Source organism: Pseudorca crassidens, chromosome 10 (genome assembly GCF_039906515.1).
Source record: "Pseudorca crassidens isolate mPseCra1 chromosome 10, mPseCra1.hap1, whole genome shotgun sequence".
Classification (NCBI taxonomy): Eukaryota; Metazoa; Chordata; class Mammalia; order Artiodactyla; family Delphinidae; genus Pseudorca; species Pseudorca crassidens.
In genome coordinates this window covers 39,106,174-39,123,251 of record NC_090305.1, presented here as the reverse complement: position 1 = coordinate 39,123,251, position 17,078 = coordinate 39,106,174, and the positions used below count along the sequence as shown (strand labels likewise).

At 37.7% G+C, this 17,078-nt stretch overlaps 1 protein-coding gene across 11 annotated transcripts in view; it reads right to left on the bottom strand.

Moving 5' to 3' along the window:
- Window positions 1–17,078, bottom strand: part of FKBP5 (FKBP prolyl isomerase 5) — a 98,798-nt gene that overhangs the window by 16,057 nt on the left and 65,663 nt on the right. For all 11 annotated transcript variants that reach the window (XM_067753213.1, XM_067753210.1, XM_067753209.1 and 8 more), the window contains one exon: window positions 3,431–3,587. In XM_067753213.1, coding sequence (XP_067609314.1) covers window positions 3,431–3,587 — 157 coding nt within the window. The remainder of the gene's footprint in view (window positions 1–3,430; window positions 3,588–17,078) is intronic.

The window sequence follows — 17,078 nt, the reverse complement described above, 5'->3', positions numbered from 1 at the left end:
CCTATTTTGTTTCTGCCATCTGGTAAATAAAAGAACATTCCTTAACTGATGGGAATCAGGTAGGCAGGTGAGTCCTCACTGAGCATGTGTTTACTGACAGCATGTTCTATTTGGAGCCCTGTGCTGAGCAGGTACAAACCCAACAGATGCTCTTGCCTTAGACCAGTGGCTCTCAAAAGGGGTTAATCCCCCATCCCTATCAGGGACATCTAGCAATGTCTAGAGATTTGGGGTTTGTCACAACTAGGAGGCTTCTGACTTCTAGTAGGTAGAGGTCAGGGACACTACCAAACATCTTACAATGCACAGGACAGCTCCCCCAGCCAAGAAATATCCGGCCCCAAATGTCAATAGTGCCGAGGATGCGAACAGCTGCCTTACAACGCTTAAAAATAGGAGCTCCGTGGCTGGGGGGCAAGGAGGGTGAGGGTTTGGGTCGAGGGCAGGCACCAAATTGTTCTGGTTATCATCAACGGGATTAAAGAAGACTAAGGAAGGATATGATTTCTACAGTCTTTCCTGGGTTCAAATGAAGAAACTCTGTGAAGACACATGTGGAAAACATAATCCTGGGGGGGCGTAAGCTCATGCCGAACTGTTTTGGGAGCATTTAACCTGACTTCCTATTTTACAGAAAGTTGTCTGATTTATGCTGGATTAGGCTGGGCGAGGAAGGACCCAGGGCACACAAATTCATCTGACTGAAAGACAGAACACCACAAGAGGAATTCTAGGCTTAACCAAAAGACAAGCTGGATTACAGTAACAGAAGGAATCCAGTATCAATGTTCTTAAACTGACAGGTGCCTGCAGAGAGCAGAGATACAAATAATGACTGCTAATGACCATTAAGCCTTTATGTGCATACAAGAAGCACTTGCACCTTGTATGCAACTGCTCTTACCAACTGCTTCCTTTTTACAGATGAAGAAACTGAGGCTCAGAGAGAAGTGCTTCCTGAGAATCACACAAAGAGGCAGTGGTAGAGCCAGGATTTAAATTCAGACTCTGTGTGTCCCAGAAAGTTGTTAGTTTTTGACCCACACTGCCGCATAACTGAGATACTCCAGCTCTCGGTAGCCTATGTTTTTGTTTGGGGTTGGTGCAGGACAGAAGATAAGGAAGAAAAAAGAAAAAAGCTAAAACTAGCCACACTTTACCTGAAACAAAAGAGCTTAATCAGTCACCGTATTTAAAACAATATTAAAGACACTGTCCTGATGAGAAGAGAGAAAATGGCTTCTCTGAAAGTGTTTTATGAATTCCTTACGATGAAAACATCCTGCCAAGGAGTCTATCAGAATGAAAGGGAAGGTATATGCCCTGGGGTTTTTGGAGCATGAAATACAGATGACACTAAGAGTAACACAGAACACATATTTGCAACAGCCATATTTATAGCCACACTCAGATGCAATGTATCTATAAGTGGGACTCTGGTAAGACAAGCAAATTCACTGCACACGCTCACTGCATGCCCGGTGGGCAGGGATTCTCTAGATACACAGATAATCTTACGCAGCACCCGCGTGGACAGTCTCCTGGTGTAGACTCTGCACTTTAAATGACTCCTCAACATACTAAGCAACATCTTGAAGAGAAAAGAACATGTTCCTTTCTAACTATGCTAAATTATTTCCATAAAACATATGAAAAAACTTTTATATCTAGTAATTTATGAAAACTTGTTGACAACTTTTATGCCTGAAAAATCTACCATATGTTAAAACGGGGTTTCCCTTTCCTTATGGTCTGAGAGTAAAATGGAAGAGAGAGATAATCATCACAACAGCAATAATAGCTAACATACTAAGGGTTTGGCTGTGTCAGGCACTTTGCTACACTCTTTACATGCATTATCTCATTCAGGCCTCCACAACTTTGTATGGTAGATACCATTATCCCCATTTTACATAAAGGGAAACTAAGGCTTAGGAGAGTCGAGTACACAGCTGGTAAGCTGCATGTTTTTTTTTTTTTAATCACTAATCATACAACAATTTAAACTTGCAAGGAACTATTTGCATTAATAAATATAAGGATAATTCCTGTTTCCCTTTGCCATTAAACTTGAGACATCTGTTCCCACAACTGGCTTGTCAGCTAGGTTAAAATGTAATGAACCAATTCATATTATATGCTCACAATGTATAGAGAACTCATCTTCAAGGAACTTAGATCTGAAAACACATGGACATAAATACCACTCTGTTTATATGAGTTTAGAACTACTGTAACTTTGGAATGCTGGATTAAAAATAGTTAGATATTACTTGGATATGGAAGAGATAGCCTCTCTATGTACCACCTGAATTAAAAAGTTCCTTATAGAAACAGATTCACCTAAGTGAACTACAAATACATAGTAAATGTAAATAAAACACACTAAGGTGGGAATATACTAGTTGAAAAAGGAATAAGACCGAGAAAAAGAAGGTATTAAATAAAAGGTGCCTCAGTGAAAGCTCTAAAGGGTTCGAGGTGTAGAGCATTTTGCAAGGATTTTCAAGTGGGTAGTGGCATGACTAAAACATCACTTAAGAAATACGATTATGGCTCAAGTGTTAGGGCAAAGGTAAATATGCCACTGGATTATGACCGAGGCTACACAAAGGCAACCAACTGTACAAAAGGCACAATATTACCTATTGGTAAGTGCAGGTCATCAAGATTCTCAATAACTCAAAATCCTACTGACTGAAATCCAAGGATCCAGAGAGGGATGAGACATGAGATAAGCAGATGCACTTTCACACAAACAGAATCAAAACACCCTGGTTTCTCTCAAGGGTCCATTTCTCAAGATAGAAGGGTTGGATTCATGGTATAATTTTAGATCTAAAAATAATACCAAACATGTTTTCACCAGAGAGACAGTTAGTGTCTGATAGTTCTAAGCTTGGTAGTGCTAATGGATATCCTTATGATGGGAAAAATTTAGGCAAAAATGAGTCATCTCCACTGCCTTTAGATCCAGGAAGAACACTCTTTTTTCAGGGAGTCTGTATAAGAACAGGTGGCACAAATTCAAGTGGTAATAAATCATCCAAATGCTTCTTCAACTTCTAACCCCCACGTTTTACTGCCTCCTGCCTAATTTAGAGAAAAGGAGAGAAGGGGCAGGAGAATCACGTGAGAAGAGCCAACAGCTTCCTGTCTTGGCAATATGGCAGGCAAAACAAACAGAAAAGCAAAACTTGCCTGTCAGTCCTACCCTGAACACACATGAATCAAGTGAATAGGCTTACAAATGTCTGTAATATTATAAGGCCCATTAACTCACTCTGTGACTAACTGTAGCCTGATTTAATTAATTGTTTCCACTGTTGGCCTTAACTTCACTGAAAATAGCAAAAGGTTGATTGAAAAAGCAAGTGTATCCCTGTTCTTTAGATAACTTCACTGTGTACTGAACTGGTATGCTGCTTACCGTGGTCCAAGATACAAAATACATTGTTCCTCACGCTGCATTTTCTCCAGGGCTTTGTCAATTCCGATTGGAATGTCGTGGTCTTCTCCTTCGCCAACTATGAACCCCACATCTCTGCAATCAAACATCCTTCCACCACAGCGGCCTTCCAGGTGGACTGAGGGAGAGGAGAAGGACAGTCAACAGAGCTGCTCTTCGTGACTAATTCAGGGACCTGATAAATGAGTAGTTCCCCTTCCTCATTTCATCTAGAGACATACGTGGTATGTCTTGTTGAAGCTTAGTCTGCCCAGTCTGGAAATTTAAGAGCAATCATATTTCTTTCTGTTTTAAGTTTAAACATAATTACTGATAACTACATCAGTAAGATAGCTTAGAGGATAATAAAGTGGAAACACAGGTTTAACTTAAACCTACTATATGACAGAGGTTTCCTCACCTATAACACAAAACAAGAAATACTAGATTATTTAATAGGTAATTATCAAAATGCCACAAACTTAATATCAAGTATACAAAGGCTTAAACATTTATAACTGCATCTTGGCTTCGGATGCTTGGGTTGAAAAACAACCGAATGGCTATTTCCCCAGTGATATTAAAGGGTTAACTGAATATAGAAGCTCTTTTTTTTTTCTTTAAGAGTTTTAATCTCATTCACAAATATGTCTGAATAAAAATGAAAAGGCCAAAGGCAACATCATCAATAACTAACATATCTGTAATCCCTTAGTGCAGTAAAAAATGTAAAATGTGAAGGAATCAATAGTCTCCTATAACTCGACAAATCAAATTACTCAACCCCCTCCTCTGAAATGTTAAGTGAAGAGGTCAATTTCTCAGGGTCTACTTCCTCATTGCACTCAAACTCAGCTCATTCCCAGGGTAATTTCACATTAGATAAGGGGCTTTTATGTTCATATAAAATAGGAAAACACATACAGATATATATTTTTCTCTTGGTTAGTTAGACTTTTTCTTCTGGGATAAATTCTTTGAAACTTTCCAACTATGTTTAATATTACGGATATTCATTCCTTTCCACTTAGGTCTTTCATTCAGTCAGAAAAATGGATGGCTTGTATGACAGCACAACAGTCGACAAGCAATGTAATAATTTGTCTTTCATAAGAAAATTTTTTATTCCTACTTCTGTAATATAATGGCCTTGATTCAAATGTAAGGAATTCCTAAAATGCTTCTTTTCTGAGACTGGTTGATCTATTTTAGATCAATAACTTGCTTTAGAGATAAAAATCACTTGTTCTGTTACATTCGTTCCAGGAGACAATTGTTTTCCAAATTCAATTCCAACTTACTCTACTTTTGAACTACTTGATCTCAAAGGTCCTTTGAAGCTCTAAAATTCTACGATTCTATGGCCCAGTAATATAACTCTCAATGTAGACCAGAAACCAGCTTCAAAGCTAATTCCTGTAGTTAATCATTTCATCAGGTTACCTTTAGCCCAGGCCTAGGAAATGAGAGAAACCCTGAAGAGTAAACAGCAGTGGCATAGACACTAGGGGCAGAAATGTCACATGGACATTTATGCTTTGAAGTTCTCTACCGTTTTCTAAGTCACTAGGATTAATACCATCCCGATTTGTTCCCGTTGCAGACATAGGGTGGAGTCGAAGACGCTTGGGCCAAACTAGAGAAGGCCTGACTCTCGAGTCAGACCTTCTAAACAGGGGCAAGAGCTAGACTGGCTCTCAGGGTGGAGCTGGCATACAGAAATTTTGTTCTATGTCCCATACTCATAAATGCACATGACTTTCTATTAACTCACTTTTGGAATGTTCTAGATAAAATACAGCTTAGCTTGCAGCACAGTGAAAGTTCTTTTGAATTGGAAATAGTTTCAAAATAAATTCAACTTTATTATTTTCAAATACATACACACTAGAGAGGTTCTGCAAGGAATCCTAGGCTTAAGATATTTTTTACTGGAGTAAAAGCTGGTGTCTCTAAAGAATTTGAGAGTTTGAAAAGTTGTGTTCTTAAATATCTTTAAATCTGCCCAAGAAATTTAATTTAGACTAATGTGATGATACTTTTCATGAGAAAAGATTTGCTAAGCAAAGTGAGTTTCGGCCCACATATTATAGAATATCTCAAGCATTGAGATTTATTATCCTAGTAGCTCACAACTTAGTTGACAGATCTTTTTGAGTGAGGTGTATTGTTAGAAGTGTTTCCTCCCTGATGGAGAGTACATTTAGTGGGGGAGGAAACTATCAGTACATTCGTTGTGGTTTTTGGTTGATCAAGTTTGAATGTGTTTTCAAAACAGGAAATCCAGAGACTCTGTGAAGGATTCCTGCCTGTGTGTCAGTTTCCTAGGCTGGTTTTTCAGCTTGATGCATATACTTGATATTAAAATTATATAAATAATTTCAGAAGTTCTCTTTACATGTGATAACCCTTCATATTAGGGAAAGAAAAGACTGGCTACTAATAAACATGTTGGGAAAGGTAAGTCAAGCAAGCAAGCAAAAAAAAAAAGTTCAAGTCAAAGTATAATGAAGGCATAATTAAGAAAGCAAAAAAAAAATGTTCACTGCAGCCGGTCTCTCTAAGAGAAACAATATATGGTAGAACCAATGTTTTTGGCCACCTAATAGGGAAACATTTGCAATAACTCTTATAAATACTTACTACCTTATATAGGGACCAATCTTTTTTTTCTATTAAATCTCTTTGAAGTTGAACCTGAATAAGCACTACCTACAGTACCATAGAATCTTAAATTGATAAACTGATACGCATGCGTGCGTGCACACACGCAGCAGTCTTTACGTGTATATATAAAACCTTTTAATACTGACATTATCTGGAATGTCAGAGCAAGAGGAGGTATCACAGCCTCAGGGAGTATAGTCCATTGATTCTTTACATCTACAAGTAGCAAACACTCTCGCTAGATTAACTGGTTTCTAAAATTGGAACACTGGTGTGACAAGTTCTATGACAGCTGACAAGAACTCCTCCCCACCTTGGAGCCGATTGCCGCAGCAGGGACCTCCATCATGGTGACAGATGCAGACATACCTGACTCCTATAGATCCAATTTTTTTTTTTAATTGTCTCAATAATTGTTACCAAAGAAAACCATGGCAGCTCTGGCTGTGGAAGACCTGTGGTTGCTTTTGACCTTGTATCGCTTAGTGCAAAAACTCATTTAATAAATATTTAATAATAACCATCATGACTCACTGGGAGCTTGGCCTCTAGGGCTCAGGAGGTCTGTTGCTAATTCCAACCAGCATGATTTACGGGAAGTAAATGATCTATGACGTGCCCAAAGAGAATAAAAGTACATACAGGATGCTTCTACTTAGGGTTTTTTTGGGAAGAGAAAGAAATACACAAGTTAAAAAGGGACAACATTTTCTCTTGACTTAAAGTCTACGTAACTTAAAGGGGGGAGGTCCTCCAAACCCCACGAAGTCAAACCAAACCAAATTACCGAGCCTTGCTGCGCAATCCGAGTGTAACCACATCAAGTGAGCCCAGTCTGCTGCAAAACATCACTTAAACTGGAGCTCTGACTTATTGTTCTCTTACTGCCCTAGAGCAATTTTGTTTTGAAGAGCACAGAACACCCTGTTCTGAAAGTGGCTGGCACATGAACTCGATGTGCTGACAGCAATTTGTACTCCGATTAAAATAGGGGGGAAAAGGAAAGAGTGCACTGCAGTAAGGAAAAAAACTGGAATGCAAGAACCCGAAAACTGTATAGTTTGTATTTTAGGAAGCAAAACTGAGAAAGAGGCTCCATAACCCCCCAAAAAAAGTGCTGTAAACGCTCCAGCCTAAAGACGTTAGCTCTGGTAAGTGTCTGTTTTTCCCTTTTCTAATTATAGTAGTTGGTGTCTGATAGCTTTGCACTCATTCCCAAAACAATTACTAGGTCATGGGGATCTGAATGGGAATGTTGTAATGGCATTACGACTAGACAAGACTGGTCATTTAGCCAGAGAAAACCAGGTTGTGACAGGTTACTCCCACTCGGCAAGGGTTTTCTCTGCTGCCTAATTCATGCCAAGGGAGTTTCTCTCTGCCTGCATCTCCTGCCTAACAGAGCAAAGCATCCAAGAGACAGTGGGATCTTAATGACCCCCTGAAAAAGGCAAATCCAGAGATGGATTTCTAAAATCAGGAGAGGCATATTAATCACTGATTAGAAGAGAAACTCTTCCCCTCAGTCATGGTGGTCAAATTTCCCCCAAACTGCCTCCTGTCCTCTGTACCATTTTGTACTGTGATGAACAAATACCACTGGAAGATTGCTCATGGCACTGAGGGGACAGATGCTGAGGGCAGGTGTGGAACCTGGCTACTTGAACAGAATAACATTTATGCAAATGGTTATATGCCTTAGTCTAAACAGGAAGCATGCACACAGCAATAAATTCTATACCAATACAAATCCTCACCACTCTCCTCTTTACACCAGACTGGACTCCAGTCCCATTCTGTCACTTAACAACTGTGGCTTTGGGCAAGGTCATTTCAATTATCTGAAGCTCAGTTTCTTCATCTATAGAACAGGGGAAATAATGTCAGCTAACTCCTAATTGTTGAGAGTATTAAATTAGGTATTGAATTAAAGCTTTTAGCCCAATATCTGGCATGCATTCATTTAATGTCAGGGTGGCTACTATGTGAAAATACTGTGTTATGTGTGGATAGACAGAGATGAACTCAATGAATGTTAGCTATGATTATTTTCCTGCAATTAGTGGTAAATTATACCAGATTAAACATGTTTTAGAACTTGGTATAAGAAACCACTTGATCGCTCCAGAGAGAGAGCTGTCAAAGTATGAATAAAATTCAAAGTAGGCAAAGGCAATATCTTATTTTGTACCTCACAGTGTGTACAACTGTGTGTACAACACACAGTTCAGGGCCAGAAAGTAAATATTTATTTAATGATTAATCTGAAAACAGGGCATTAAGGAAAATGGTAGTCATTTTCACTCATTTATAGGAATTTTCCCTTTTGAATATGTTAGTACTCCTATTTTTAATAAATGCCAAGAGCTATTTAACTTCTTTACTGATATGGAGTTTTGTTTTTTAATACTATTCCAAAATCAATGGTCCACTGGCTTAATTTCTTAATAACAAAAAGATTATTTTCTACTAAGATTTTACTCTACCCGAAGACTTGAAGATACCTTTTTAGAAGGAGCTATATAAATCCAAAATATATGAAAGAATAAACACTATCCATTTTAGACCCAAGTACCATACTACATTATTTCGTGAAAATATATAATAAAATGGTTTCAAGAATCTGCTCTCTCTTACTGGACAAAATTTGCCAGGACATTCATAAATACTTCAAAAGCATGTGAAAAACAAACAAAACCCAAAAAACCCTCATAGCTCTATCAGATTTCAACATGGTCATACATGAAATCTTTCCTCTATTTTCAATTTTGGACCATTTTGGGTTTTGGTGTTTTATTTATAAAGAACACATAGCTAGATTTTGTTGTCATCACTGTGTTAACCTTATAAGAATTTCTGCCTTTAATAGGTGACTTTATCTCATTCATATTTTTTGTAATCACTGACATGATTGATTTTATTCCTACAATCTTATTTTTGATTCCCTACATAATGTTTTGTTATTCTTCCTTTATTACTTTTACTAAATTGATCAACCTTTCCTCGTTCCTTTACTTCCCCACTCCATGCACAGTCGCTTGGAAGTTCTACATCCTATTCTTACTGGTACCTAACGTTAAATTTTAAACAAATCATTCAACAGTATGTGTGTATATATATACACACACACACACATATATGTGTATATATATACACACACACATACATACACACATATACATATTTATCAATGTGGACTAATCAGCATAATATCTCCTTGAATAAGAAAACCTTCTTAGACCATTTGCTTCCCCTCTTCATTTCCCATTTGCACCTCATTTTGTTAATTACCGTAGCTCCATACTGTTAAACAATTATTATTTTAACATTATAGTTCTACCATTTCAGAGATCCAAATTCAGCTGTCATGTTATGGAAATTACTTTATGCTAATGTTTCTTATGCCTTAAGTCTTCACTTCTTGGCTTTATTTTTTGTGACGTTTTAGAATATCCTATAGTATTTTTTTCAAAAAGGGCACAAGTCTGCATACTCCAAAGTTAATTTTGTTCTCATAGTTAAGTGATAACTTGGCTGAGGATAGAAATTTAGCTTTAAAATATTCAGTTACAGACAATGCTCAAAGCACTGTCTTTTAATATTTAGTGTCACAAATAAGAAGTCTGATGTCATTCTGATTCTCATTCTTTTGCACATAGCTTATTTCTCCCTGGAAGAGTTCAAAATTTTCTTTTAAGTTATGGAATTAAGAAATTTCACCAGATATATATACAATGGAATATTACTCAGCCATAAAAAAAAGAATGAAATCTTGCCACTTGCAAAAACACAGATGGACTTAGAGGGTATTTATGCTAAGTGAAATAAGTCAGACAAAGACAAACACCCCATGATTTCACTTACATGTAAATCTAAAAAAACAAATGAACAAATAAAACAGAAACAGAGTTAGATACAGAAACAAACAGGAGGATGAGAGAGGAGTAGAGGGATGAGTGAAATAGGTGAGGGAGATAAAGAGGTACAAATTTTGTTAGAAAATAAATGTCAGGGGATGTAATGTACAGCATAGGGAATATTGTCAGTAATACTGTAATAACTTTGTAAGGTGACAGATGGTAACTAGACTTATCATGGTGATCATTTTGTTAATGTATAAAAATACTGAATCATTATGTTGTATACCTGAAACTAATGATATTTTAAGTCTATTATACTTCAATAGGAAGGAAGGGAGGGAGGAAGGAAAGGGAAATCTCACCAGGATGTATCTAGGTGAAAAAGCACTCCTTACTCCTGTGTGCCACCATCAACTGGCCCTTTCAACCTTAAGATTCTTCTATCTTGGGGCTTCCCTGGTGGTGTAGTGGTTAGGAATCTGCCTGCCAACGTGCAGGACACTGGTCTGGGAAGATCCCACGTGCCACGAAGCAACTAAGCCCGTGCACCACAGCTACTGAACCTGTGCTCTACAGCCCGCCAGCCACAACTACTGAGCCTGCATGCCACAACTACTGAAGCCCGTGTGTCTAGAGCCGTGCTCCGCAACAAGAGAAGCCACCCCAATCAGAAGCCCACGAACCAAAACGAAGAGTAGTCCCTGCTTGCCGCAACTAGAGAAAGCCCAGGCACAGCAACGAAGACCCGATGCAGCCAAAAAAAATGAAAACAAAAAAAACTGTGTGTGAGGTAAATTCTTCAGAAAAAATTCTTCTTTCTTTTGGAAACCTTCTTCCATTACACGTTTGGTTAGATACATATCATCTATCCTTGATTATCCCAGTCTTCTAATTTTTCTTTCACTTTTCATCTCTTTGGTGTTTTTTTTTTCCCCCTCTGTGTTCTGAGATATTCTTCACTATCTTTTGTATCACTAATTCAAGATTCTGGGACTGTCCATTTTGCTTTTCAAACCTTCCTCAGAGTTCCAATTTTGATAATCATATTCTTAATTTCCAGATACTTTCTTTTTTTCTTTTTTTTCTTGCGGTACGCGGGCCGATCTCACTGTTGTGGCCTCTCCCGTTGCGGAGCACAGGCTCCGGACGTGCAGGCTCAGTGGCCATGGCTCACGGGCCTAGCCGCTCCGCGGCACGTGGGATCTTCCCAGACCGGGGCACAAACCCGTGTCCCCTGCATCGGCAGGCGGACTCTCAACCACTGCGCCACCAGGGAAGCCCCCCAGATACTTTCTTATCTTTTCCTTTTTCAGAGAAGCTGATTTTTCTGACTCATGAATTTAATATCCTGTTAAATATCTCTGAAGATACTAATTAGTATTTTGAAAGTTCTCTTCTATTTCTTCTTAGTCCACCTCAGTGCTTCCATTTCGTGGTATTTGCTGATGATTCTGTATTGTTTGGTCATGCTTTAAAAGGAAGGATTCAGAAAGATCAAGTGATTTTAGTTACCTGACACAGTTTTTCTAAGCCATTGGATATACCTCCATGGTAGGCCTTTTCGCAAGAGGAGTGGGCTGATCATGCAGATCTCTGGGTGAAGATCCCAAAGATATTTATTGAGCATTTACTACATGCTGAGCATCATGTGCACAGGAAGGCTGGGGACACCTTTTTCCACTGGTGATGTAGGAAAAAGTTTTACTTCAGGAGCGAAACACTTCTGCTTATTTACTGTTGTGCAGAGCTGCTTTCACTTTTTTCCCCTTCAAATCTGTTTTAAAAGCTCAAAGATACTTATGTTCTCATTCTGTAGTCCAAGTCCTAACACACGGAGCCTTCTGAGGCAGATCCCTACTTTACTTTAGAAATTGGGCCTTACTGGCTTTAGCTTGGGAGCAAAAGTCACAGCCAGGCTCTAGAGTAGTAATTCTCGAGTAGTAATTCTCAATCCTTGGCTGCAAACTAGAATCACCAGGGGTGTTTTTTGTTTTTTAAATATTTGTGCCTGGAGTTCCATCCTTTGAGATTTGCTATTCTTATTTAACTGGTCTGGGCTGAGACCTGGGCATCAGAATTTTAAAAGCTCCCCAAGTAATTCTAAATTCAGCCAAAGTTGAGAACCACTACACTACAGGCTTACTAGCCCAGCTGTTCCATATCGTTTTATAACAACCCTGATGATTACCCCATAGCCTGCCTTGGCTCCCTTGCACCAGCTGACTAAGCTTGGAGTTCTTCCCAAGCTTGTTGAGACTAACAGTATGTACCTCTGCAGAGGTCTTCTCTACACCTGTTGTGGGTTGGGTTTCCTGAGTCTAGTTTCCATCAGTCCAATTTTATCTACTTTACGTATTCCAGAAATTCTCCATAATTTCTGATCCACTTCTTGTAGTCTTCCTATTTTCCACCACTAATACGGATTTCTTCCTCTTTTTTTGAAATCATTCTCCACCCCTCCCCTCCCCATCTCTCATTTCAGTGGGATTTGCAGAGGGAAGGGTACTCCAACAACTTGAATCCCTGCAGATCACTCTGTTGAAATTTTCACATTTGAAAATACTCCCGATTGTCTGCATTCTTTGCATTGATGTGGCTGAAAGCACTGTGAGGCAAGAGAGTCACACACAGCTAGCATTTTGATGTGCCTACTCCAAGCACGGAAGTTAACTCAGAAGATGTGAGAGATGGGAGTTGGGGGAAGAGGAGCTGGTAGCTATTCAGAGCCTTATGTCAGATTGGCTTTTCTAAGAAAGTAAAGCTTAAAAGTAACAATGTAGCCACTACAGGCAATGAAGCTAAAGTATGATGACTAAAGTATCAGTCATCATGATAATGTCAATTAGAGTACCTTAGAACACAGTGACTTTTTTTTAATGGAAAAAGGACAACACTGAATAAAAATTACAAGATGGTCATCTTAATTGACATAAAGCACACTGGAACAGAATCTAAAAATTGATTTGCAAGCATTAGGATCCTGACGGAGTAAAAATCACAATTTCTTTGAGAAAGAATAAATTCTGTCAAACTAATGTAAATTCTCTTTTCCCCAAAGAAATTATTAAAAGGAAGCAAAAGATCACAATTCAATAAAAGCCTTTTGATTCAGTCCACAACTTTGTTCTTCAGAAAACAAACCAGCAAAAATCCTGGAGAAATATGATTTAGGTAACATTACTAAGAAGATATATAATTATTTTTAAGACTGTTACTGAAGACAAACTGATCATGGGTTCTAGGTCAACCCTGGTAGAGACAAAATAATTTGCTGATGGACTGGCTGTAGAATATAAGAGAAAGAGAAGTTTATTTCCTTAAATCTATTTAAAGGACGCAAAATAAATGATATAAACATTTATTTAGAGAAATAAATTTATTTAGAGAAATAAATTTATTTATTTATAGAAAAAAGAAACTAAGTGTCTACCATGTATTAGGCACCTTTCTTCCCTTAACTGTCACAACAATCTGTGGGGGTAAAAGATTATTATTCCCATTTTACAGATGAGAAAACTGTATGCTCAAGGTGATTAAGTAACTTGTCTAAAGTCATAAAAATATCAAGTAGTGATTCCAAGATTCGAAATTCACATCTATCACTTCCAAAGCCTGTGTGCCCCCTCCCCCGGCTATTCACTGTACCTTTACACAGAAATGACAGAAACTTGGTCACTCTTGTGTATCTATAATGACATATCATAATGGATGATCACTGTCTATAGTTTTTCTTTCACTGTGGAACTGGCTTTAGTTCTAGGATTTCTACTTGGTTTTGAATCTAATAGTATATGGGTGATGGTACCAAAAAAAGGCAAACCAGTAAAGTGAAGACTGAGTAGACTTCAAAAGGAACAAGGTGATCTTGGCTTCTGACACAGACCACTCTTGAGTCAACCTTCTGTCCTCCTCCCACACAGAGCTAACTGGTTTCAAAGAGGGAAAGCAGGACACCTTAACCTTGATAAGTGACAATACAATAAAGTTTTATAAAATTGATTTGTTCCAGAAAACCAAAAAGGGCTTTTGGGAGAAAAAGTAAGAATAAACCATTTACTCTCAAATTTCCCAGGAAAGTACAATCTAACAAGATGAGAGACAAAAAAATTAGTCATTGCCCTTTCTTAATACATTTAGAAACAGAAAAAAAAATTATATAAATGATTATTCACATATATTAAAAATTCTATTCATAGTATATTATCCTTCACGCAAAGAGGGGACATAAAAATACATGTATCTGCTCACTTCTGCAAAAAAATACAATAATAAACCAGGAACTAATGAGATTGGTTACCTATAGGAGGTAGGAAGGAACAGAGTGGAAATAATGAGGAAATGGGAACAGGTTAGTAGGGATGAGGGGGGGAATAACACTTCTGAGCATATCTTTTTGTATCATCTAAAATCATGGTAATGTTTCATACACCAAAAAAAACAAATAATTAAAACCTACCAGAGTGTGGGGGGAACCCCAATGGAAGGTAAACATAACAAATGAACTTAACTGTATTACAAATGAATAACATAACCATACTGAAGGGAATGAGGATGAAAGAACTAACCTAAGTTGGAAAACAGTGTTTTCAATGTATGCTATAGGCTAATGACAAAAGGAAGTACACTCAGATATTTCCTACTTAGGAAAAAATATTTTTTAAAATATTTATTTATTTATTTAGGCTGCGCTGGGTCTTAGTTGCGGCATGCAGGATCTTTGTTGCAGCATGCAGACTCTTAGTTGCAGCATGCGTGCAGGATCTAGTTCCCCGACCAGGGGTCGAACCCAGGCCCCCTGCACTGGGAGCATGGAGTCTTACCCACTGGACCACCAGGGAAGTCCCAGGAAATTTGTTTTTCACAGGGGTATGGGTTAGCAATTCTGAAACTACTTTCTGTATATACCATGATTGAGCAAATAAATAAATACACTGTGAATAATGAGAGCCAGGTTTCTCACTGTTGGAGAAAGCAATTTCAAAGAAGCAAAGAGAGGAGGCTAAAACAAAACTGTGGTGGGCTGAAATTGAAAGTGTCAGTATGTACTCATAGTTTTTAATACACATATACAGACTAATACAGAAGTACACATAGAATGTGTATATATGCATGTCGAGATATATGTATTTTCTAGCTCTGTTAAGAGGTTCTAGAAGCAATAACATTCCATAGCATGAGTATACCTAGCACCCAGATCTTCATTTCTAAATACCATTCTCCAGTAAAAGGAATCAGCTCCTTGGAGGAATGGCTGATTCCAGACCGGGGGCAGGAAAATTACCAAATAAGCCCTAAGCATCTAGTGGTGTCATAAGTAAGAAAGTGCTCAAGAAACAATGTTGAAAGGACCAAAGAGCCAAGTTGAAGGAGTTTCCAATGGCCAAATCTAGGACAATCTGAGCAACAAAATAAATAAGTATAGTAATGAATAATAACCTACAGAATAAAATGACATCCATGGGTCAATACTGATATAAATAAACGACTGAATAAACAGGGGAGAAGAGGCAGCTCTTCCTTACAGCAGAATTCTAATTAAATGTAGAAGAAACAGTGGACATAGAAAAATCACCATTAGGCAAATACCACAGTAATAACTGTTGCATACAAAAGTCATTCATGGATGCTAAAATTAGTGTGTGAAGGTGTGATGTAAAAGAGGTTATCTGAATAGTTTCCAAGTATTTCCTTCCCAGTGAGATACTTAGTAACTAGAGAGAGAAAAATAGTAACTTTACAGTGGAGAAACATGGCGGACCCCACCTTAACCAAGTGGCCCAAGGTAACATCAACAGTAATGAGACATCAATGTCATGTACTTCCTGATAATGATGAACTGAGATGGGCACATCACTTATGTATTTTTCCAAATATGCATAGCCTCAATCTAATCAGGGGAAAACATCAAACCAACCCAAATTAAGGGATATTCTACAATAATTGGCCTTCAATTATTTAACTTTAACTTCAAAAGTGTTAAAACTCATGAAAAACACAAAGACTGATCAGCTGTCACAGATTGGAGGAGACAAAGAGACATGACAACTAAATTACAATGTTGGATCCTGAATTTGATGGTGGACTTGAAAAAGGACATCAGCGTGGCAACAGGTGAAATTCAAGTAAGATTTGTAGAATAGTTAATAGCACTGAATCAATGTTAATTTCCTGATTTTGATAAAAGTACTGTGGTTAAGTAAGATGTCAACATTAGGAGAAGCTGGGTGAAGCATATAAGGAAATTCTCTGTACTAGTTCTGCAACTTTTCCAGAAGTCAAAAATTATTTCAAAATGAAAAGTTAAAAAAATGACTCCAATTGAAAATATTACCAAAAGCAAGATTTGATTTAATTTAGCCTGCTCCAAAGTTAACTCTACAGTGGTAGTTTTGTGGTATTGCCTATAACTGGGAAGCTCTTCCTTTTAATTTAGTTGACAAAACCCTCCAATTTTAAAATATATAACTTGTTAAATCTGGGGAGTCACTGTATCACAGGGGGAAAAAACCCTCTACTTCTGTATATGTTTGAAAGTTTTCATAATAAAAATTTAAAATACATGTTATAGACAAGATTTTTAAGTTCTTGTTAATATATTGAGGAGAATTTTCTATCATTCCTATAACTTTCATAAACATTTAGAATTCTATCAGGAATTTTTCGGGCTAGTAGGACCTTAGAAATTAAGGAGTCTACCCCTGCATCACTGGACAGGAAAGAAGCTGATGCCAGAAAGGCAACGTCTAGTTAGAGTGGGCCAAAGCCTGAACCCTATCTTCCGGCTCCTGGTCCAGGTATTTCTCCAACACTATACACCTGAGCTCTTCTTCATTTATTCTAAAACTTATCAAGAGTGATAACTATCTAAACACTTTAACTACAACAGAACAGTAATACTATTTATAACTTTCCAATTAAAAAAAAAACTAAATTTGAACTAATTTGCCAGACTCATGGAAATGAAACATGCATTCAAAGTAGAATGTAAAATAATGTTGTGGTTCAACACGCAACATTAAAGATGAGAAAATCAACTATTCTAGTTTACATTTTAAAAATGAACTCTTTAGGCCTTTTATATTGATAATATCAATAGTTCACGC